Below are 24,377 nucleotides of genomic sequence, written 5' to 3'. Positions count from 1 at the left end.
TCGGATGCTACATACGAATGGCTGGTGCGCTCACTGGCTGAGCGCGGTGGCGGCGACACAGCACCAAGGGTTGCAATCCCCTTACCAGTCATGAAAAAGACAAAAAAAAAAAGAAAAGAAAAATATCTATTCATGTCCTTTATTCATTTTTGAATCAGGTTGTTCATTTTTTGTTGTTGACTTTTATGAGTTCTGTATACATTGTAAATATTATTCCTTATCAGATATATGATTTGCAAATATTTCCTCCCATTCTGTGGGTCGCCTTTTTTACCCTGTAGATATTGTCTTTTTTTTTTTTTTTTAATTTTTATTTTGTCAATATACAATGTATATGATTATTATGGCCCATCACCGACACCTCCCGCCCTCCTCCCTCTCTCCCCTCCCCCCCAAGAATGTCCTTTCCGTTTGCTTGTTGTAACAACTTCAAAAAAGTATAGTTGTTATATCTTCTTCCCTAGATATTGTCTTTTGAAGTACAAAATTTAAAAATTTTCATGAAGTTCAAACTTTTTTTTTTTCTTTTTGTTCCCTGTGCCTTTGGTGTCATAGCCAAGTAATCACCACCACATCCAATGTCATGAAGATTTTGTCCTATGTTTTCTAGAAGTTTTGTAGTTTTAGGTCTTATGTTTAGGTGTTTGATCCATTTTGAGTTAATTTTTGTATGGTGTTATATAAGGGTACAACCTCATTCTTTTGCAGGTGGTATCTAGTTTTCCCAGCACTATTTGTTGAAAAGACTGTCCTTTGCCCATTGAATGGTCTTGGCACCATTGTCAAAAATCATTTGACAATGATTTATGTGCAAGAGTTTATTTCTGAGCTCTCTATTCTATTCCATTGGTGTATATTTCTTTTTTTTTTTTTTCCGTGTCCGGCAACGGATCGCAACCCTCAGTGTTGCTCCCGCGCCTTGCTCAGCCAGTGAGCGGGAACCGGTCTGTATGCGGGATCCGAACCCTCGGCGGGAGCGCCGCCACACTTCCCAAGCGGCGCACTATAGCAGTGCGCCACCAGGCCGGCCCCCATTGGTGTATATTTCTGTGTTTATGCCAGCATCACACTGTTTTGATTATAATAGCTTTGTAGTAAGTTTTGAAATCAGGAAGAATGAGTCTTCCAGCTTTTTCTTCTTTTTCAAGATTGTTTTGACTATTCAGGGTCCCTTGATATTCTATGTGAATTTTAGGATAGGCTTTTTTCTTTCTCTCTCTCTCTCTCTCTCTTTTTTTTTTTTTTTTTTTTTTTTTTTGCAGCCAGTACTGGGATCCAAACCCTTGACCTTTGTGTTATAACACCACACTCAACCAACTGAGCTAACTGATCAGCCAAGGCTTTTCTATTTTTGCAAAAAAAGTCATTGAGATTTTAATAGGGATTGCATTAAATCTACAGATTGCTTTGAGTAATATTGACATCTTAACAACAGAAAGTCTTCCAGTCCATGAACATGGGATGTATTTTTATTTATTTATGTCTTCTTTAATTTCTTTCAGCAATGTTTTGTAGTTTTCATTGTATAAACCTTTTGCCTCCTTGGTTAAGTTAATTCCTAAGTTTTTTATTTTATTTTTTTGTTTATTTTTTGGTGGCTGGCCAGTATGTTGTATTTTTTATGCTATTATAAATGGATTGTTTTCAGGCTGGCCCATGGCTCACTTGGGAGAGTGTGGTGATGATAACACCAAGGCCATGGGTTTGGATCTTATATAGGGATGGCCGGTTGGCTCACCAGCTGAGCATGTTGCTGACAACACCAAGCCATGGGTTGAGATCCCCTTACTGCTCATCCTTAAAAAATAATAATAATAAATAAATAAATAGGGCCGGCCTGTGGCTCACTCAGGAGAGTGCGGTGCTGACAACGCCAAGGCCATGGGTTCGGATCCCATATAGGGATGGCCAGTTGCTCACTGGGAGAGCGCGGTGCTGACAACGCCAAGTCAAGGGTTAAGATCCCCTTACCGGTCATCTTTTAAAATAAATAAATAAATAAATAAATGGATTATTTTCATAATTTCCTTTTCAGATCGTTTGTTGTTAAAATTTAGAATGCAGGGGCCGGCCCGGTGGCGCACTGGATAAGTGCGCCGCTTGGGTAGCACGGCGGTGCTCCCGCCCGAGGGGTCGGATCCCACATACAGACCGGTTCCCGTTCACTGGCTGAGCGAGGCGCGGGGGCAACACCGAGGGTTGCAATCCTGTTGCCGGTCCCCGGTCCGGTACGGGGGCAACACTGAGGGTTGCGATCCGTTGCCGGACACGGAAAAAGACAAAAGACAAAAAATAAAATAAAATAAAATTTAGAATGCAAATGATTTTTGTGTGTTGACATTGAATGAATCCTGCTATTTTGCTGAATTCATTTATTAGCTTTAACAGTTTTTATGTCTGAAATCTTTAGGCTTTTCTGTGTATGAAATCATAACATCTGTGAACAGAGATAACTTTTGCTTCTTTATTTCCAACTTAGATGCCCTTTATTTATTTTTCTTGCCTAATTGCTCTGGCTAAAATTTTCAGTGTTGTATTGAACAGAAGTGGTCAAAGAGGGCATCCTTGTCTTGCTCCTGACCTTAGAGGAAAAGCTTTTAGTCTTTCACTATTGACCGTAGGTTTTTTGTATAGGGCTTTTATTATGTTGAGGTAATTTCATTTATTCCTCATTTGTTGAATGTTTCCATCACTAAAGGGTGTTGAATTTTGTCAAATGCTTTTTCTGTATCAATTGAGATGATCGTGTGATTTTTTTCTTAATCCTGTTAATGTGGTGAATTACATTGATTGATTTTCATATATTGAGCCATCCTTACATTCCAGGATTAAATTCCACTTGTTCATGGCATATAATCCTTTTAATATGATGCTGAATTCAGTTTGCTGAGGACTTTTGCATCAATATTCACAAGGGATATTGGTCTGTAGTTTTCTTTTTTCATAGTATCTGTCTGCCTTTGTATGAGAGTAATGCTGTCCTCCTAGAATGAGTTAGGAAGTGTTTCCTCTTCTTTGATTCTTTTGGAAGAGTCTGGGAAAGTTGGTGTTAATTCTTCTTTAAATGTTTGGTTGAATTCACCAGTGAAGGCAACTGGACCAGAGCTTTTCTTTGTTGGGAGGTTTTTGATTATTGACACAATCTCCTTAATTCAGATTTTCTATTACTTCATGATTTAGTTTTGGTAGGTTGGTTGTTTCTAGGAACTTTACCATTTCATCTAGATTGTCTAATTTGTTAGCATACAATTGTTTATAGTACTCTCTTATAAACCTTTTTGTTTCTATAAAATAGGTTCTAATGTCCCCACTTTCATTTCTAATTTTAATAATTTGAGTATTCCCCCTGCCTTTTTTTCCCCTGAATCGATGTAGCTAAAGGTTTGTTAATTTTGTTCATGTTTTCAAAGGACCAACATTTGGTTTCACTGATTTTCTCTATCATTTTCTATTCTCTGTTTTATTTATCTCCACTCTAATATTTATTATTTCCTTTCTTATGCTAGTTTTGGATTTAGTTTGTTCTTCTTTAATCTCTTTCAATAATGTCTTGTAGTTTTCAATGTACAGACTTTATACTTCTTTTGTTAAATTTATTCCTAAGATTTTGTTTTGTTTTGGTTTTTTGGTGGCTGGCCCATGCAGGGATCAAATCCTAAATCTCAGTGTTATCAGAAACACTAAACAACTGAGCTAACTGTCCAGTCCTGTTCCTAAGTATTTTATTCTTGTTGATGCTATTACAAGTAGAATTGTTTTATTCATTTTATTTTCAAATTACTAATTGCAAATGTATACAAGTACCACTGGATTTTGTATATTGATCGTGTATCCTACAAATTTGATAAACACATTTATTAGTTCTTTTGATTTTTTTTTATGTGTGGAATATTTGAGATTTTCTATATACAACATCATGTTACCTGATAACAGAGATTGTTTTACTTGTTCCTTTCTAATATGGATACATTTAATTTCATTTTCTAATTTCATTATTCTGGCTAGAACCTCCAGTACAATATTGAGTAGAAGTGGCAAAAGTGAGCATCCTTGTCTTGTTTCTTCTTTCAGGATTCTTATGATTTTTTTTAAAGATTCTTTTTTTTTTCTTTTTCTTTTATTTTTTAACCCTGGACCTTAAACATGATTTTAATTGGAATTGTTTTTCTAAGTTAATTTTCAGTGTATGTTCCTAGAATACAGAAATATAATGTATATTTTTATATATATTTATATATTAATGTTTTTATTAATGTCACCTTGCTAAATTCACTTATTGGTTCTTTTTTAAAAAATTGGCTCTAGGATTTTCTACATAAACAATTACATTGTTTTTAAATAAATATAGTTCTATGTCTTCCTTTCTAGTTTTATGCCATTTATTTTTTATTCTTTCTTCATTACACTAGTTAGAACTTCTAGTACAATGATGAGAAAGAATAAACATTTTTTGCTTTTTTGATAGATCTTAGGAGAAAAGGGTTAAATATTTTACCCTTTCCTATGTTGCTACACAGAAACTATAGAGTCCTAGGGATTCTCCAGGAATTTAGGGTCTAGTAATTTCAGGCAGTGCTGGCCTCCTCTTTGCCTAGTTCTTTCTTCCAATTTTGGCAGTGTATTCCTGGAGACCTACTTCTTTTCTTTCTTCTGTCTTTGCTCTTATTTGTCAGGGGCCACTGCTGGGAACTCAAAAGTGAAAAAAATGGAAAGGCCCTGGACCCTTCCCATTAGCCTATTCCCTTTGGCTTCTTCCAGAGGTGAGTGGCAGCATCAGAGGAAACTACACTATAATGATATGATGGAATTTATACCAGTTTTAGAAATCATCAGATGCCTTCTTCTCCTAATTTTTAGACTAACATTACCCCTAAACCCGAAATGAAGCCCAATTCCTGAAGTTTTGGTTAGATTTGGAAAGAGTTACTGCTCAGCTGGTATACATGTTTTACTTGTGTTTTGCATTGGAATTAGAAAGGTGAAAAATAAAAGTTGCTCTGATTTGGTCTGATTTATAAATCTTTCCAGTTTCCCTGGACCACAATCAATGTATTCTTCTAATAAGGAGAACCATTTAAGGGTCCCCTACCAGAGATCACCAGTTTTTCTTCCTTGCCCTTTATCCTTTCCAGAAAATACAGAGGACCTTTCCATCATCTCATATATAGATTTAGGGTAAAATCTCAGGACAACAAGGATATGGAGCAGGACTAGCAGAGCTCAAAACGGGAAAGGCCAGTTTGTTATTATGGGGCAAAGATAAGGAGGGCAAAGTCTTGGCTGGGAAGAAATGTGTAAATATTTGCAAATGCTATGTTCCTTACTGTTTTGGAAGCTATCAGCTTCCAAACAGGAGGTTGGCTGCCCAACTGAGGCCCACATTCTGCGGCTTCAGCTCATTGGAACGGGAGGAAAGGATACCACCGAAACCCTCATTCATGAGAGTCAGAAGTGCAACAAGGGGGAAGGTATTGGCAATACTAACATCATTCCTAGGGATCTGGTGGGCCCTCAGCGAAGCTTGTATAAACCCAGAACTCAGCTTCCCTCCCTGGGGAATATATGGATGGTGGCAAATATACCACTGGGGTGGCTGGTCTACCGGTTAGCTCAGATGGTGACTGAGTTTGCTGAGAAACTATCTCCCATGTTGTTGGTATCACAGTTCAAAGCTTTTGCTGTCAACATCATCCAGAGCTACAGGTTGAGTCTTGGAACATATAGAAGAATTTGGGAAAAAACTGAAGAAACCTCCAACTTAAGAAACTTCTTTTTTTTTTTTTTTTTTTGTCCTTTTTGAGACCGGCTGCACCGCACTCAGCCAGTGAGCGCTGTGAGCGCACTGGTCATCCCTATATAGGATCCAAACCTGCGGCGGGAGCGCTGCTGCGCTCCCAGCACCGCACTCTCCCGAGTGCACCACGGGCTCGGCCCAGAAACTTTCAATGTCTCTGGACAATGACAGTATAATCTATCAAATGTTCCATAGTTATTCAAAAGTGCTTTATGGGGAAAATGATTTAGGAATTTGTCCAGGCTTATTTCAGATATTCAATGCCATGTAGGAGACAAGTCTCCTTTCCCAAGAATGTGTTTAAGGATGGGACACAGTAAGTAGTTAGAAATGTTGGAGACCACTTAGGACAGATGTATGCTCTTTATTTCATCCCTGTGTTAAGCACACATATGACTGGTGTTAGTCTTTCCCTCTCCACTTAATAGGTGCCAGTCCCTATTTCTATCCCACTTCCACCCCCTTGTTTTCTTCCTTTCAGTCATCAAATATCGTGCATTTAATATGTAGTATGCATAAAAGATATTTTAATCTTTTCTCATTCATTTCCCCTGTACTTTCTAAATCCCCAACTAGATGCTGTAGCTTGTTAATTTAATTTTTAAACAGAAAAGAGAAATAAAATGAGAGAATCACAAAAATCTAATCTCCCTTAATTATGAGTCTCCCTGGCTCCCTTTATGAGCTTAGAGTAGGATTGTGGCAGGGACATATAGGAAATGCCAAAGAATGGGGTCTTAAGTACTGAGGTGGACTGTGTGACCAGGGGAAAAGGTTTGAGCAACCAGTACAAATGGTAAATATTTGCAGAGATCACATCCTTTACTGATCACAGGGGAAAGCAAATATCTCCTTTCTTCATGGGACACAACTGGGCAGACCAGGACTGAGGAGCAACCAAATCTACCAAGGCAGTCTCGCTTCTCAATGACTGGACTATGTGGTAATTTGGGGCCCCTAAAAGTGGGTGGAAATGAAACAGAGAAAGTCCCTGGTAAGCTGAAAATGAGCGAGACCAAGTGGGAGCAATTGGATTGCATTTCCTATTTCCTGGCCCTTTACCAAAAAAAAGTAAAGGAGGTAGGTGATGGATGAAGTATCCCCTAACTGGATCTTGAGTTCCTTTCAGACCACAGCCCTTAGAAAAACGGCTTGTATGTTTTGGGCTTCTCCCTTTCCAGGATACTCCACTCCAGACATGCATAGCCTCAGGCTCATCGTGATACCAGTTGAGGTGCTTCTTTGCTATCTCCTCCTGCACCCCGTGGATGCCATTTCGTATAGAAAACAGACAGATGTCTCAATGCACCTTCCCTCGTCCTTGGGATCCCAGTCACCCTCCTCAGAATCCTTGTCTTGCCAGACCCTGCTCCCAAAGTCCCTGCCTGGCTTCACTCATATGGCCCCTCTACCCAAGTTCCTGGTGGGCCTGGCTCTAAGGAATGCCCTGGAGGAAGCTGGCTGTCAGGCTGATGTCTGGGCCCTGCAGCTTCAGCTCTACCACTGGGGTGGTGTGAACGCTACGCAGGTCCTCATCCGCCATCTTCAAGGGCTCCAGAAAGGCAGAAGCACAGGGAGGGCAGTGTCATTGGACGCCCTGGCCTCTGCTCTGCAGCTGTTAGCCAAAGAGCAGCCTGGCCCAGAGAGGACCCGACGCTCCCTTCCCACGGAGGACTGTGAGAATGAACAGGAGCAAGGTGTGCACAATGTTGTCAGGCTACTGCCGGGAGTGGGAACCTACTACAACCTGGGCACAGCTTTGTATTATGCTGCTCAGAACTGCTCAGACAAGGCCAAGAAACGAGGCCAAGATGGGGCCATAGATCTGGGTTATGACCTTCTGATGACCATGGCCGGGCTGTCAGGGGGGCCCGTGGGTGTAGTGATCAGTGCTGCACTTAAACCTGCATTAAAGGCTGGGGTTCAGCAGTTGATTCAATATTATCATAATAAGAAAGAGGCAAACATTCCTCAACCGGAGGCCAGCCAGGAGGGGTTGGTGGGCACCTCAGAGGTGACTGACCTGGAAGAAACAACTACTATGGCTCCTTTGGTACGAGAAGTAGTAAGTCCAGCTCCCGACTGGGGGTCAGCCTTATTCTGGGGGTATGACTTAGATCCTGGGGCTGAGAGTCTTGTGACATAAAAAAAAAAATGTGGTAATTACAGAACGAATAAATCTAATATTCTGACAAGCTGTATGTTTGTGTTCAAAATTCAAATCATTGATTTGTTATCCAGGAGGAACACAGTGCTGTAAAATGTAGGAATTTAAAAGTTTGGGGTTTGGAGCCAGAAGCTTTGGTTTTGAATTCAGGCAGCACTTGCCTCAGTGATCACTGATTAGTAACTCTTTTCTTGAATCTCGGGTTTTAAATTTCTAAAGTGGGGAAAATAATAATCTTTACCTGAATGGGTTGATGTGGAACTTAATACAATGAATCAAAAGTGCTTATCAACAGCACCCTTAATAAATTGTTATTATTTTTATTACCTCAGCCCTCCCTTTCCTATTCCAACACGTCGAAATTCTGGCCCCACCCCTTCCTCTCGATCCCTTAGTGCCTCCAGGGTGCTCAGGTTAGTTTCGGTTCCGCAGCCAGGAAGCGGTTCTCGAAAATCAGCTGTTTCAGTCGTGGGCTATTCCATTAATTGGATTCCTCCCCTCGCGTGCACGGGGCGGGGCTTACTCCCTTTAGCTTCCCCACCAATCGCTGGGGCTGGAGATGCGGCTGCGGCTCAGCTTGTCCCTCCCTGCGGAGGGGGCGGAGCTGTAGCAACGCCAATGAGCTCGCAGTCTGGGGAAGGGATTGGCTGAGTGGCAGCCAGTGTCAGTGCCGGAGTGGTTAGCTTCGCTCAGCCGCCAACTCAAGCCAGCTATGAGGGGGCGGGTCCGGGGACTGACCGAAGTCGTGGGCGGGGTGGAAGGCCCTCGTACCCAAGCTCACTCTGGGGACGGGAAGTCTTGACCAGAGCTACTGGAAGGCTTGGGGACTGCGACCTTAATCAGGTATGGCCCCTGATAGGGTGTGATGGGGGTGGATTTGGAGTTGAGGGTTCCTCCCTGGAAAGGGCGGCTGGCCCCAGGGGGTACGCATAGGAGGGGGCAGCTTCTGGCCCCAGGTTGAAATAGCTGTAGTTTGCTTGGTGCTGGATCTTCTCTTTCTGTCCAGCCTAGCTCCCCAACCCTAACGCCCCCTTCCCAAAACTCCCTGAAGCCTCCGAGACTTGGAACCTGGCATTGTTGCATTGGTTCGGTGTTGCATAGCCAACGTTTTTGCCTCTGCTCTGCATTATTTTTGATGTTCATCAAAAAACAACATTCAAAGATAGATACGGATTATCAACTTTGTTATGTCAAAAATATAAGGTACTTTTTTAAGGGTGAAAGAATTTGCCTAAGGTCACCCACAAAATCCAGTTCATTTCGTAAAAGCTTATTGAGGCTAGCTGGTTAGCTCAGTTGGTTGGAGCTCAGTGTTGGTAATACCAAGGTCAAGGGTTCCGATAGGTCAGCCGCCAGCCCTGCGCGCCCCCCCCCAAGAAAGAAATCAGAAAAGCTTATTGAGTGCAAAATATGTGCCTAAGAGAGTGAGAGATAACTGAAGAAAAAAATAAGTATTACATCCCTTAACCTCAGTGTTTGCAGTCCATTTCCGGAGAGGAGGTTTTTGTTTTGTTTTTTCATATTTAAATCTCAGGGTTTATTTGCTGCCTTGCTCCTTTCATAACAACCAGTTAGTTCCGTAAGAACTGGTACCTCATCCTTTTTAAAAAAAATTTTTTTTTTCTTAAAGCAATACAGCTACCTAGTTTAAAAAGTCTGCTTGGTGCATAGTGCTGCTTGGTGCACTGCTGCATGGTGCTGATTACACCAAGGTCCGGGGTTTGATCCCTGTAATGGCCAGCCAAAAAAAAGAAAGAAAAGAAAAGAAAAAAAAAAAAAAGTGAAGCACTACTAAAAGTGTTAAAATGAAAAATAGATGCCTGGACCCAATCCCTCCTTGTCCCCTGTTCTTACTTCTGAAGGAAGAAAGGCAGCTACTGTTTATTCATGCTGGGGGAAAAGACTCTCCCAGCCCAAACATGTTTCTTTGTGTTGTAATAAAATCATGCGACTTTTTTAAGACCACAGTTTTTGAGTGAAATTTTGGGGTCTCACAAAGTTGATAATCCATATGGAGAATCAGAGATTGACAGAGATCATAAAAATGTCACAGTCTTAGGAACTGAGTGATGTCTTGCACGGTATTTAGACATCTAGAATGGAGCTCCTCCTTCCTGCATGGAGGGGAGTATAGGGTGTACTTACCTTATCCTCAAGAAGGTTTCAGCCTCAAAGCTTCAAAGCCAGCAGGGCTCATGCTATAATAAGTACTTAAGACCAGCGCTGATCTTTAAATACCCCAGCATATGCAAATAGAAATATCAACAAATAAATTTAAAATAAATTAATTGGAAGAGTTAGATAAAACAAGATAGTTGAAGTATTAATGTTTGTTGAAGCTGGATGATGAGTACATGGATGCTCCTTGTACTATTCACTCTACTTTGGTGTGTTTGAAAATTACCATTAAAGCAAAAAGACCCACATACTGGAGCTATTAAATAGCACTCCCTGAAAGAATGTACACCAAACTGATAGCAGTGGTTACTTCTGAGGAGGAGGGGAAAGGACCAAGATTGGGAGTGGGTTCAGTGTAGACTTTAATATTTTCTGTATGTTATTTATTTATATAATTTGAACACTTTTATTTTATTTTATTTTGTCCTTTTTTTTTTGAGGCCGGCTGCACCGCGCTCAGCCAGTGAGCGCTGTGAGCGCACGGTCATCCCTATATAGGATCCGAACCCGCGGCGGCTCCCAGCGCTGCACTCTCCCGAGTGCGCCACGGGCTCGGCCCCATTTGAACACTTTTATTTTATTTTATTTTGTCCTTTTTTTTTTGAGGCCGGCTGCACCGCGCTCAGCCAGTGAGCGCTGTGAGCGCACGGTCATCCCTATATAGGATCCGAACCCGCGGCGGCTCCCAGCGCTGCACTCTCCCGAGTGCGCCACGGGCTCGGCCCAATTTGAACACTTTTAGATAGTAATAATAAACAATCATGAGACTATGGATAATTTAGTCCAGCAAAATATCCAATTGGGAACCTGCATCCTTCCAACTCAGAGCCCAAATGGCCCAGTGGGAGAAGCTGCAGAATCTCGACAGCCCATTTCAGGATCAGCTGCACCAGCTCTACTCACAAAGCCTTCTCCCGGTGGACGTTCGACAGTACTTGGCCATTTGGATTGAAGATCAGAACTGGTGAGGTCTTCAGGAAGTTGGGGGGATGAGGAAGGTGGTTCCTTTCTTCTGATCCCCAAGGATCCTGGAGACATCAGGGAAAGGAAGGGGTTGAAGGCCTCAGACAGCAGCAATGCTGGAGAGACACTAATCCTTGTCATTCCTGGTCCCCAGGAAGGAGGCTATAATGGGCAATGATTCCAAGGCTAACATGCTGTTCTTCCACTTCTTGGACCAACTGAACTATGAGTGTGGTCGCTGCAGGCAGGACCCTGAGTGCTTGTTGCTACAGCACAACTTGCGAAAATTCTACCGGGATATTCAGGTACTTGGAGGAGTTGGGAATAACAGGGTAGGACTGGGAGCTGAGTGTAGAGGCGTAAGGTTTGGGGTGTAAAACAGTACCTGGAGGTTCAAAGGGAGGGGGCAGATCTGTGAACAGGGGGACAGCTGGACTTGGGGGATCACTGGCAGAGAGAAGGTACAGAGTCTAGATGACACCATTGGTAGGGTTTCAGGATTTGGAGGACCAGTGATGAAAAGGGAAAGGACTGGGGACCCTGAAGGAGTGGGAAATACTGGAGACATTGGTGGTAGGGAGGGTCTAGGGTGGTAGGTCATTGAGGGTGGTTGAACTGGATCAATCCTTTCTCTTTTCTTACTCTAGGCCTTTCCCCAGGGCCCTGCCCAATTGGCTGAGATGATTTTTAATCTTCTTCTGGAAGAAAAAAGAATTCTGATCCAGGCTCAGAGGGCTCAGTTGGTGAGGACAATTTGTTAGTGATGTTGGAAGCTCCTGGAGTAGAGAGGGACCATGGAAAGGACTCGGGAATTTGTTTCAGAACAGGATCCCCCTACATCTTGTGGTATAATGTCAGGCCAGGATTTTAGGGATGAGAGATCAGAGTTGAAATGTACTCAGAATCTCTTATTTTAGGAGCAAGGCAAGCCAGCTCTTGAAGCACCTGTGGAGAGCCAGCAGCCTGAGATTGAATCCCGGATCCTGGATTTAAGGGCTATGATGGAGGTTGGTAGATGTGGCAAGAGTTGAGGTGGGCAGGGCTCAACCTACCTTCTCCTCAGAAGCAGCCTCAAAGGGTCTCATCCCCTCCACAGAAGTTGGTGAAATCCATCAGCCAACTGAAGGACCAGCAGGATGTCTTCTGCTTCCGATATAATACTCAGACCAAAGGTAGGAAGCACAACGAAGGGTGGGAGAGAGACAGGTGCCTGCTGGGAGGCCAAGGGTGGAAGAGAACAGAAGGAACAGAAGGGGAAAGCTCCAGGGAGCAATAGTTAACCTTTGGCCACACCTCTCTGACTACAGTCCTGCTGCCATACAAGATAAAAGTGCCAATGTGTTGCAGAGGTTGAGCTGGAAGTGTGGCTGAGGGACAGCTAGTGAATGTTGGAAAAAAGGCACGGAAAACTGACTTAGCAGATTGAGTGGGCTTCTCCAAGCATGACCATTCTGAATTGGCCTCAGGGTCCCATAGGTGCCTGTGCTTTGCTTGGTTTCCCTCCAAAATTCCCCCTTCCTGAGACCCTGGTCAGGACAGAGAGGAGAAGGAGCCCCTAGTCTGACTCTTACTTCTGCCATCCAGGGAGGACACCCTCTTTGGATCCCTATCAGGCCAGACAGCAGCAGCTTCTGCAAGAAACTCTTAATGAACTGGACAAGAGGAGAAAGGTGGGAGGCAGAGGACAGAGGGAGTGGGAAGCAGGGAACTGAGAAAAACGTGGGATCTTGGGGCCCTGGCCCCTTATCCTTGGCTTCTTTGTTTCCTCATCCCCAGTTGGATGGTCAGGGTGATGATGACAGGTGCTCAGCACTCATATTATTTTTTTCCTAGGAGGTGCTGGATATCTCCAAAGCACTACGAGGCCGATTAACTACCCTAATTGAGCTACTGCTGCCAAAGTTGGAGGAATGGAAAATCCAGCAACAAAAAGCCTGCATTGGAGCTTCCCTGGACCATGGGTTGGAACAGCTGGAGAAATGGTGAGAGGCACCTCCCCATCTGCATGCTCAACCCCACCCTAGTCCTAGCCACCCTCTGTGATTTGAAACTTGTAGTACTATGTATACAGCAAGAAGTATTCTCATTAGTCTGTACTCCCTAGAATGATTCAAGCTCCCTTGTCTGACTGCAGCAGCTATACTCTGCTCTTCATCCCCACCACCCAAGGAACACAGAGCCCAGTCTTTGCTTTGGTGAAAATAATGGATTAATCCACAATCTGTACTCTCCTTCCTTTTTTTTTTTTTGGCGGCTGTCAAGTATGGGGATCTGATCTCCTTCATTTTTAATTACCCAAGAAATAAATTTTCTACTTTTTTTTTTTTACTGCAGTGAATATACTGCCAAACAAGAAGAAAGAAAGAGAAAGAAAATTACCTATTATCTTACTACCCAGATATAGATTAAAAATTGAATCGTATTGTTTGTACTATTTTGAAACCTGTGAATTTTTTAAAAACTTAGCAGTATATTATGTTTACCAGTGTTACTTCTAATGACTTCAAAATAGTCCCCTATGTGGTGGTAACATAATTTAGTTAGTGAGTTCCTATTTTTGGTCATTTAGGTTATTTTCAATTTCTTGCTGTTTTTTTCCAGTAAACTTTTTATTTTATAGTAATTTTATTGTGATATGGAAAAAAATCACTAATGTGTCCTTCAACATACTTGAAAAATACCTACTCTTTTAAATATTTTCTCATGAGAAAATTTATTATAATTTAAACTTTAAAAAATATACCATAACTATTCCTGTAAATTGAAAAACAGGTGTACAGTGCTTAGGGTACAGGACCAGCATTTAAGTTGCAGTTGCAGACATACCCATTATCATATAGAGCTTGGAAAACTATGGCCTCCGAGTGATTTCTTGTAGTTTTAAACAGTGCTACAGTAAATGTCCTTATAGCTACATCTTTGTTTATATTCCTAATAATTTCTATACTTGTAAATTCCCAGAATTGTTATTCCTGGGTAAAATATATACCTTTTCTTCTTGGTGGTGACATTGTTACTGTGTTGATCCTTTGTTCCATTATTTTTAATAGAAAAAACTTTCTTCCTTTTTCTGATTATAAATACAGTGTATACCAATTGAAAAATATTCAGACAACTTAAAAGAGAAAAGAAAGTAAAACCCACTCATAATCTGGTCATCCAGAGGCACCCACTATTAATGTTTTTGAATATGCTTTTCCCAGATTCCTCTATGTAGATATACAAATATACATCTATTTTATTTATTTTTTATTTTTATTTTTATTTTTTTAAACTGAACCCACGGCCTTGGAGTTATCAGCACCACACTCTCCCGAGTGAGCCATGGGCCGGCCTCAAATATACATCTTTTTTTTTTTTTTTCCTTTTTCTTGTCTTTTTTCGTGTCCGGCAACGGATCGCAACCCTCAGTGTCGCGCCCGTACCGGACCGGGACCGGCAACGGGACCGCAGCCCTCGGTGTTGCTCCCACACCTCGCTCAGCCAGTGAGCGGGAACCGGTCTGTATGTGGGATCTGAACCCTCGGCGGGAGCGCCACCGCGCTCACAAGCGGTGCACTGTAGCAGTGCGCCACCGGGCCGGCCCCAATATACATCTATTTTAAACAGAAGTCAGAGCACATCATATATGCACTGTCTTGTAATTTTTTAAATTTATTTTTGGACATGTAAAAATAGTTTTCCATGGAAAATATACTTTTATGTAATATAAAGTATAATATATTATATTACATGTAAGATACATTTTTCCATATAAAAAATTTGGACCTGTATCACTGTTTTTAATGGTTACATAGGATTAGTTACATAGTAATGGTTACATAGCATTCCATGATGTGAATATACCATAATTTATATAAGCAATACCAATTCTTTCTAATTTTTCTATTATAAATATTTCTATTACAAATATTTCCTTAGGATATAGCTTAGCCTTTTCTTCAGACTTTTTTTTTTTTACTGCTGGCCAGTACAGGGATCTGAACCTGTGACCTTGGGGTTATTAGGAGGATATAGCTAAGAATGGAATACTGTAAAATGTATGCTCATTTTTTGAGGCTTTTATGTCTTTTTTTTTTTTTTGACCGGTAAGGGGATGCAACCCTTGGCTTGGTGTCGCCTGCACCGCGCTCAGCCAGTGAGCGCACCGGCCATCCTTATATAGGATCTGAACCCGCCGCGGGAGCATGGCTGCGCTCCCAAGCGCCGCACTCTCCCAAGTGCGCCACGGGGCCGGCCCTGGCCCCATTTTTTGAGGCTTTTAAAAAGATAGTTCCAAACTGCCTCCAGAAAAGTTGTCCAAATCTTTTTTCTCATATGTAGTGTATGGTTGTTTTCCTATCACCGCATTGCGTATTATTATTGTTTTTTATTATAGAGACAGTAAAGTATAACAGTTAAAAGTATGTGTTCTGTAACCACACTGCCTGGGATCAAATATAAGCTTCATTCCTTACTAGTTGTATGACCTTGAGCAAGTCACTTTAACATTCCTGTGCCTCAGTTTTATCATCTGTAAAATGGAGTCATAATAATACCTGCCTCATAGGGTTGTTGAGAGGATTAAATGCATTAATATGTGTAAAGCATTTAGTATAAATTGTACACCTCAAGCATCATATGAAAGTTAGCTATTATTCTTTTTTTTTTTTTTTTTTTTTTTTTTTTTTTGCTGCTTCATTTTTTTTTTTATTTGCAGGAGGAGTTGAAACAAATTTTAAACGTGTTTTTCATTTTTTTCCCCTAAACATTAATCATTCAAGTAAAACCAACTTAACTATAGAAATGTAGCAAAGTAAGGGGAAAGTAGCACAACAACCCAAGAAGCAAAGGTTGGGGGGAGTGGGGAGAGGTGGGTGCAGTCCCAACATATGCATAAATGCCATATGATTCACCTGCTCAGGACCACCTCTCCAAAAGGAAACGCAGTGTTTTTTTTGTTTGTTTTTGACGGCTGGCCAGTATGGGGAACCGAACCCTTGACCTTGGTTACAAGGCTGTGCTCTAACCAACTGAAAGGTTATCTATTATTCTAAGGCCAAGGGTTCAGTTCCCCATACAGGCCAGTCAACAACAAGAAAAAACCCATAAATAAGTAAAATTAAATAACAACAAAAAAGAAAGCTATTATTTTCTTAATAAACATTTTTATCAGATTTGTATGTGAAAATGGCTTTGATTTTCATTTCTTGGATTATGAATCATGTTGAATAATATTTCCTGGTTTTATATGCTTCCTGGTTTGTTTGTTTGTTTTTGCCCCAATCAGTTTCTGATTCTCCACTTGGTTAAAGGAAAGCTCTCAGAGCCTGGATGGAAGCTCCAGGAAGCTCATGGATTCCTTCTCCCTGGATTCTGTCATACAGGTTCACAGCTGGAGCAAAACTTTTGTTTCACCTGCGGCAGCTGCTGAAGGAGCTGAAGGGATTGAGTCTGCTGGTTAGCTATCAGGACGACCCTCTGACCAAAGGGGTAGACCTACTGAAGGCTCAGGTCACAGAGTTGCTACAACGTCTTCTCCACAGGTGTAGAGGGAGGGACCTGTGGGGAGAGACTGAGGGAAGGAATGAGGAGAGCCATTCTTGTAGATACTGAGCTATATATTCTCTCCACACCTCTCTCCCCAGAGCCTTTGTGGTAGAAACCCAGCCCTGCATGCCCCAAACTCCCCATCGACCCCTCATCCTCAAGACTGGGAGTAAATTCACCGTCCGAACAAGGTTAGCATTTCAGAGCTCATTCCTGTTTTCTTTTTCCAACCTTGCTGTTGTGCATTTTCCAGTTCTTGGCCTTTGCTTTTCCCTTTCCCCTCCATCTACCTCCTCTTCTAATCCCTTACCTTACTTTTTTCAAACATTTGGCCTATGCAGGAAGTTGAGGTTGACTGCTTTCCCCCTTCTACCTCCCTTTCCCCCCCAGGCTGCTGGTGAGACTGCAAGAAGGCAGTGAGTCACTGACCGTGGAAGTCTCCATTGACGGGTAAATTGGGGCAGGTGAATGGTAGGGCCAAGGGGTGGCCAGGACATGAGCTGGTGGGGTAGAGGAGATACCCAGTCTTCTGGACCCTGGGCCTGTCTTCTTTCCCCTTCCATTCCTATCTCATAGAAATAATAACTCATCTCTTTTGTTGAGCACTTTCTGTGTGACATGTAGCATGTCAAATACTTAATTGTCATAGCAGCCCCCTGAGTTAGGTATTACCAATGCGGTGTACAAATAAGGAAAAAGGCTCAGAGAGATTATGTCTCTTCGCAAAGCCACATAGCTAGTGAACTGTAGTCAGGTTTGAACCCAGGTCTGTCTGATCCCAAAAACAAAATTCCTAATTTCTATAGTCTTTTGCTTCCCAATGATTTTTTTCTTTTTCTTTTCTTTTTTGTATTTCTTTTTAGGAATCCTCCTCAATTACAAGGGTAGGTACCCAACTAGGACACTACAAATATTTATGCACAACCTGACCTACACAACCATATTTGGCATGCCTGCTGGGAGGACAGACAAGGAGGGGGATTTGGGTGGCATATGGACAAAGGGAGAAGGGGAGATCTGAAATGAAGTGGATCTTTTGTTGTTTTCCTGCTGAGTTTTAGAATAACTCTGCTCCTTTTCTCCATATATCTTTTTCCCCTGGAACAGCTTCCGGAAGTTCAACATTCTGACCTCAAACCAGAAAACTTTGACACCTGAGAAGGGGCAGAGTCAGGGCTTAATTTGGGACTTTGGCCACCTGGTAAGAATGGTCAGCAACTCACGCTTCTAGTCCAAAGGAACAGGGGGCTGGGGGAAGTTCCCAGGCCTTGAGAAGTCTTCAGGCAAACCAGGGGTTCTCTACTTTGACATTCTTTCTCCCTTCAATTCACAGACTCTGGTGGAACAACGTTCAGGTGGCTCAGGAAAGGGCAGCAATAAGGTGAGGCATGGACAGAGGATTGGGGGGCAGGAGGAACTTTCCAAAAGACCGTCTGATCACTGTGTCTTTGGCTATCTCAGGGGCCACTGAGTGTGACAGAGGAACTGCACATCATCACCTTCACAGTCAAATACACCTACCAGGGTCTGAAGCAAGAGCTGAAAGTGAGTGAAAATGGAGAACTGGGAGAGATGAAGCAGATTTGGATGAAGGCATAAATAAAGAGGGGGATTAACAGAAGCTTATTGAGGTGGTATATCACCCTTTGCCCCTACCAGATGCCTGCAGTTAGAAACATCACATTCCTCTGATGACATTTCGGTCTTCTTTCCAGACGGACACCCTCCCTGTGGTGATTATTTCTAACATGAACCAACTCTCAATTGCCTGGGCCTCAGTTCTCTGGTTCAATCTCCTCAGCACAAACCCCCAGGTAGGCAGTGGGGCCAACATGTGAAGGGTAGAGAGGAGGGGTGTGAAAGCTTGGTGTGAAGGTATGCTTCTGAGCCATACTGCCCTCCTCCCACCCTTGCAGAACCAGCAGTTCTTCTCCAGCCCCGCCAAGGCTCCCTGGAGCTTGCTGGGCCCTGCTCTCAGTTGGCAGTTCTCCTCTTACATTGGTCGAGGCCTCAACCCAGAGCAGCTAAGCATGCTGAGGGACAAACTATTTGGTACAGATCTCCTTTTCTCTCAGCCTTTCCCCAGCCTTAGTCTGCCCTAGCCCTCTCCTATCTATCCCAGGCTTTGCTTCCTTCTGACATCTGAACCCTCTGTGGCTATCTGTCCCACAGGGCAGAACTCTAGGGTTGAGGATGCTTTGTTGTCCTGGGCTGACTTCACTAAGGTAACTCCCTGCATCCTGTGTAGCTAGATCTAGCCCCCAATCCAAATGTCGTCCCTTCCCCCATTACTCATTCCTGATACCGGGGGAAACTCCACATTCTTCCTGCCTTCCCATTCCTCCTTCAGCGAGAGATTCCCCCTGGCAAGCTACCATTCTGGACATGGCTGGACAAAATTCTGGAGCTGGTACATGACCACCTGAAGGATCTCTGGAATGATGGGTAAGTCCTTGGTCAACCTTCCTGTGCAGGCCTGTGCTTTCTGGGGTTGGGAGTGGACTTTGTGCGCCCTCATGTGGCAAACAAAGAGAACAAAAACAGGTGTGAGGTCACACCCCCTCACATTTATAATAATAGTAGTAGCCAGTATTTGTCAACTATCTACTGTGTTCCAGAGCCTGCTGGGTGCTCTTCATGAATTCTCCCACTTAATCCTTACAGTCTTGCTGAGTGGTGGGTGTTACCACCTTCATTGCAAATGAGGAAACTAAATCTCAGAGAAATTAAAGAACTTATCCAAGCAACAGAGTTGGGATTCAAACCCAGGTCTATGTGACTCCAAACCCATGCTCCTTCCACCATCCTGCCTGCCAGTTTGTACAGCACTCGACCTTTACAAAGTGCTTTTCATCTGTGTGATCTCACTGACTTCTCATGCCTCTTTGAACCTTGGGAGGATGGGTATTGTCAGTAAAGTGAAATGACTTGGACGAGATGGAAAAGTTTGTAAGTGGCAGAGCTAGGGCCACGACCTGTCTCTCTCTCCCCATAAAATGGGGAGTCAGGGGCAGGAGACTAGGGGAGCCTCACAGCTGCTTTCTGTGCTCCAGACATATCATGGGCTTTGTGAGCCGGAGCCAGGAGCGCCGGCTGCTGAAGAAGACCATCTCTGGCACCTTTCTACTGCGCTTCAGTGAATCATCAGAAGGGGGCATTACCTGCTCCTGGGTGGAGCACCAGGACGATGGTCAGCTGCTCTGCCCTTCTGTTCTCACAGCCTCTCCTTTCTGCCTGGCTCACTTTTGGCCCCCTGCAGACCCTTGGCTTCCCTGGCTCTGTCCTGAATCCCTCATCAAGTTTGGGGTTGGGCAGTAAGGGCAGGGACCTCAGGCACAACTCATTCCTCAAGCCTGCCTGTTCCTGCATTCACTCTCCAGATAAGGTACTCATCTACTCTGTGCAGCCCTACACCAAGGAGGTGCTGCAGTCACTACCACTGACTGAAATCATCCGCCACTACCAGCTGCTCACTGAGGAGAACATACCTGAGAACCCACTGCGCTTCCTCTATCCCCGAATCCCCCGGGATGAGGCTTTTGGGTGCTACTACCAGGAGAAAGGTAGGACTCATTGACATACTTCATTGCTAGATTGCAAAGATCCTCAGACATCATAAATCCAACTCTTTTGTTTCAAACATGGGAAAACCAAAATGCAAAGAAGTTAAGGGATTTGTCCATGGGGCACTGCTAGTTAGTAGAGAGATATGACTCTCAGGACGATCTACACTAGGCACCCCTTGGGTTATGTGTCCAACCTGCTGATCTACCCTGCCTCCTGTGTATATTCCCAACAGTTAATCTCCAGGAACGGAGGAAATACCTGAAACATAGGCTCATTGTAGTCTCTAACAGGTGAGATATGAACCTTTGTCCATTCTCTCTAATCCTTTTTGGCTGATATAGTGACTCTAACTTGCCCAATTCCAGTCTCTCCAGCCTTCTTTCCCTACTGACCCACATTCTCCAGTCCTCTAGGTTTTTCCTGTTCTTCTAGTCCCTCTCCTCTCTCGTGTTTTCCTGCTGCAGTCCTTAGTTGTCTCCACACGAGTTCCCTGATAATAATGGTCATAATGACTGGACACCAGCTTGATGCCAAGCATAGTACTAGATTTTTTTTAAGAGATTTTTTCATTTAATCCTTATGTCGACCCATCAGAGTACGTAATAATAGTAGATACATTTATTGAAAGTTTATTATGTGCCAGGCACTGGGCCAAATGCTTTGTGTTCGTTTTCTCATTTTATTGAATCTTCACAATAGTCCTGTGAAGTAGACCCTGTTATTATTGTTTTCAGCTGAGAAAACTGAAGTTTAGCATGGTGAAGTGGCATACTTAAGGTACATGGCTAATATATGATCCAGGTCTGTCAGATTCCAAAGCCCTGTTTTTAACCATCCTATTGCCTCTCAAGAATTATTAGGCATTGTCATTCCCATTTACAGATGATTAATCTGAGGCAAAGAGAGGTTAGGTAACTTGTCTAAGGTCACCCAGCTAGTAAATGATGGGACTCAGACTCTAGCAAGCCTGATTCTAAAGCCTGTGCTCTTTAGCCCTCTGTTGTACTACCTTCTTAGACTAGAGAGACAACCTCTGCTTGCTCTACTATTCCCCATATCACCTATACCACTGAGCCCTGCCCCTTTGTCTGTCTGGGGATCCAGACAGGTGGATGAGCTGCGACAACCGCTGGAGCTGGAGCCAGAACTGGAGTCATTAGACCTGGAGCTGGGCCTGGCACCAGAGCCAGAGCTAGGGCTAGGCCAGGAGTTAGAGCCACTGCTAGAATCAATGCTGGATCTTGGGCCCACATTTGAGTCCACTCTGGAGCCTGTACTGGAGCCCACTCTGGAGCCTGTCCTGGAGGCCACTCTGGAGCCTGCGCTGGAGCTCAAGCTAGAGCCCGTGATGGAGCCCACTCTTGAGCCTGTGCTGGAGCCCAAGCTAGAGCCCATGATGGAGCCCACACTATGCTTGGTATCACAAAGAGTGCCAGAGCCAAATCCGAGACCTGTATCACAGCCACTGCCAGAGCCAGATTTGCCCTGTGATCTGAGACACCTCAACACTGAGGGAATGGAAAGTAAGTGATGAGATGGGTCTAGGGAAGGGGGGACACATTTCCTTACCCACCTCCCCTCCCTCGTCCATTACAGAAGAGGCTGAGCTCCAAGCTCCTTATTGGAGAGAGACTCCTTGCCTGGTGATTCCATTTATTAGGATATGCACATGCCTCCCCCAACCTGCTGTTCCTCCATCCCCCAAATCCCCCCTCAGGCCCTGTTTAGGCCTTTCTTGCCATCCTCCCTCACTTTCCCTGCTAGGTTGGGAACTCCCAACTAAGATCAGGGCCTGACTTCTCTCTTTGGATTACCTAGTCTTCAGAAACTGTATGAAGATTGAAGAAATCATGCGAAATGGTGACCCACTGTTGGCTGGCCAGAACACTGTGGATGAGGCCTACGTCTCCAGCCCCAGCCATTTCTACACCGATGGACCCTTGATTCCTTCTGACTACTAGGAATTACATTTCCTTTGTTTTTTCCGTATCTCTTGTCTTCCTACTCCCCATGTCATGATGTTCTTCTTCAAGGATGGGAAATCAGGCATGTGCCCCTTCTAAGTTGGGTTAACCCTGGGATTTGAGGTGAGAGGTGAAAGTTGGGTATGGAAGGGGCACCAACAAATCAGAACAGATGCTGGCCATAGTTCTAAATAGGATCCTGGAGGCTGTCTGCTGTGCTGGGAGGCGTAAGGATCCTGGGAGCAGGCCAGGATGTTGGGACGTACTTGGACGGCTCAGGGCAGTGGCATCTTTTCAGTATGGAAGGATTTTTAACATTTTAATACCTGTTGAGGCTAAACTGGTGCACACTAGCACAGGTGTGTGATAGGACTCCATCTCTCCCTTCTGGTTCCTTCATGTCTAAGATAACCTTTGCCTTTCTTCCTTTCATTCCTGACTCAAGTCCTAAATTTCTACTTTTCCTGTGGAGCTTTCTGTCTCAGCCTACCATGTGAAGCTCCACCCTGAAGAGAGGGATAAGTAGACCTCTTCCTACCAGTCTCCTCCCCTGCTCTGTCCCCTAAGCTGGCTGCACCCATTCCTGCCCCATGAAGTGGTCTTGCCAATCTAACATGCCTGTGAAGCTTTGCACACTAATTTATGCTGCTTGGTCTTCACTTCCTTAATGCTTAGGAGACTAACCACTCCCAGAGGCCAGGGTAGTAGTGTTGCTGGGAATTTAGGAACAGCTTTTTATAGTATTGGATAGAGTTTGGTGTTTTTACAGAGGAAGAGAAGCTCTGGGTCTTAGCTATTTCTCTGTGAAGATATCATCCCCTTTCTTTTGTAGCATACATTGTGGTTTTTTGAGGAGGGGAGATGGCGGGGGGGTGGGGGCAGTATGGGGATCTGAACCTGTGACCTTGGTGTAATAAGGCTGCTCTCTAACCAACTGAGCTAACTAGCCAGCATGTTGTATCATATATTGTTTACCTGAAAGGAAGGTTTCTTTTCCTTGGGTGTGGACCTGGGCTAGACCAAGTTCCTGGAACTTAGAACCTTGATGGTTTATTATAGGACTCTGGACACTTCACACCTTAGCCATTCCCAAGGAACCTCAGGGAGCAACTGCCATTGCTCTAAGATGTGCTTCTGGTGTAACTTGAGATATAAATGAAAGTGGGGCCCTGCACATGTGGCTGTTTCCTGCCTGGTATGTCAGAGGAACAGTCCTGTTCAAAAAGGGGCTCTTCTGAGCAGAAATGGCTAATAAACTTTGTGCTGCCCTGGAAGAGTTTTATCTCTGAACTTCTTTACTCTCTGCTAACAAAGACTAAGGTTCTTAGGGATACCAACAAGCCACACAGGAACAAGAATATGGTCAGCGCAAATGTGGCCTCTCTTCTACCCACTCCTATGCCTCTTGTCATGTTTCTTCTTCCCTCCCTATTTGGAGCAGCTCCTTCTCTCTTTTAGACTCTTCCTGGGGGGCTTTGAGCTATATATGTGTTGGAGGAGGGGAATGGGTATTTATATAACTATGCCATTGTCACTCAGGTGGTTGGTGGCAAAGCTAAGACATAAACCTGACTCTGAGTCCAAAACCCATGCTCTTTTGACATTGCAACTATGGAGAAAAGGAAAGGAAATAATAACTAGTCCTTTCCTCTGCTTTTTTTCCGAAAGATAAGTTAGCTCCCCTTGGGGAAGCAAACTCACTTCTGAAGGGGCCCACAGATGTCTTTTAAGGGAGAATCTCACTGGTTTGGGGGATTTACCTTCATCTTCCTGGAATGCCCTTCCTGTTCAAAGCTGAACTGTGACTTTTGATCCTGCAGTGATGAGGGCTCCTGTCTTTGGCCAGATACTCTTAGCCAAGAAAGCAGGGAAGGAGGCACTGAATCAGGGAGCAAATGACCCCTAGGTGTGTCCCCACTTCCTAATTCAACCCCTTATAATCCCATTCTGCTTGCTCAGCCATACAGGGATTAATACCAAAAAGATCCAGTTATTTTTTTTGGTGGCTGGCCATTATGGGGATCCAAACCCTTGACCTTGGTGTTAGAACAACACACTTTAACCAAAGATCCAGTTATACTATACCCTGGGGGTCATGAGAAAATGTCACTCTCCACGTTAGTCCTTCGGAGTAGAAGAGAGGGATGCATATTCCCTTGGCCCTACTTTTCCAACTGTTTCTCTTTCCCAACTAGGCCTAGAAATTAAACTCGGA

At 43.7% G+C, this 24,377-nt stretch overlaps 2 protein-coding genes across 2 annotated transcripts; both read left to right on the top strand.

Annotated features, from left to right (window-relative positions):
- Nucleotides 1-6,678: 6,678 nt before the first annotated feature.
- APOF (apolipoprotein F) lies at nt 6,679-7,940 on the top strand. The gene is made up of 2 exons (XM_008577198.1): nt 6,679-6,737; nt 6,976-7,940. The coding sequence occupies exons 1-2, from the start codon at nt 6,722-6,724 to the stop codon at nt 7,938-7,940; spliced, it is 981 nt and encodes a 326-aa protein (XP_008575420.1). The 5' UTR covers nt 6,679-6,721.
- A 780-nt stretch (nt 7,941-8,720) lies between these two features.
- STAT2 (signal transducer and activator of transcription 2, 113kDa) lies at nt 8,721-23,436 on the top strand. Its single transcript, XM_008577197.1, has 25 exons — nt 8,721-8,804; nt 10,966-11,103; nt 11,257-11,407; nt 11,750-11,845; nt 12,020-12,109; nt 12,199-12,274; nt 12,687-12,772; nt 12,936-13,084; nt 16,469-16,627; nt 16,730-16,822; nt 17,022-17,081; nt 17,495-17,515; nt 17,739-17,832; nt 17,965-18,012; nt 18,093-18,176; nt 18,347-18,445; nt 18,548-18,683; nt 18,804-18,856; nt 18,982-19,076; nt 19,685-19,821; nt 20,012-20,194; nt 20,431-20,488; nt 21,303-21,504; nt 21,601-21,721; nt 22,017-23,436. The coding sequence occupies exons 2-25, from the start codon at nt 10,973-10,975 to the stop codon at nt 22,157-22,159; spliced, it is 2,565 nt and encodes an 854-aa protein (XP_008575419.1). The 5' UTR covers nt 8,721-8,804; nt 10,966-10,972; the 3' UTR covers nt 22,160-23,436.
- Nucleotides 23,437-24,377: the final 941 nt, after the last annotated feature.

The sequence above is a fragment of the Galeopterus variegatus genome, unplaced genomic scaffold, assembly GCF_000696425.1.
Source record: "Galeopterus variegatus unplaced genomic scaffold, G_variegatus-3.0.2 Scaffold1458, whole genome shotgun sequence".
NCBI classification, from domain to species: domain Eukaryota; kingdom Metazoa; phylum Chordata; class Mammalia; order Dermoptera; family Cynocephalidae; genus Galeopterus; species Galeopterus variegatus.
The sequence above is the reverse complement of the archived record's forward strand: the minus strand, read 5'-3'. Positions and strand labels throughout refer to the sequence as shown.

Coding starts and splice junctions, on each gene's coding strand:
- STAT2 (XM_008577197.1), top strand. CDS start 10,973: ATGGCCCAGTGGGAGAAGCTGCAGAATCTCGACAGCCCATTTCAGGAT. Junction 12,773..12,935: donor AACTGGACAAGAGGAGAAAG/GTGGGAGGCAGA, acceptor TTTTTTTCCTAG/GAGGTGCTGGATATCTCCAA. Junction 18,684..18,803: donor GCTGAGGGACAAACTATTTG/GTACAGATCTCC, acceptor TCTGTCCCACAG/GGCAGAACTCTAGGGTTGAG.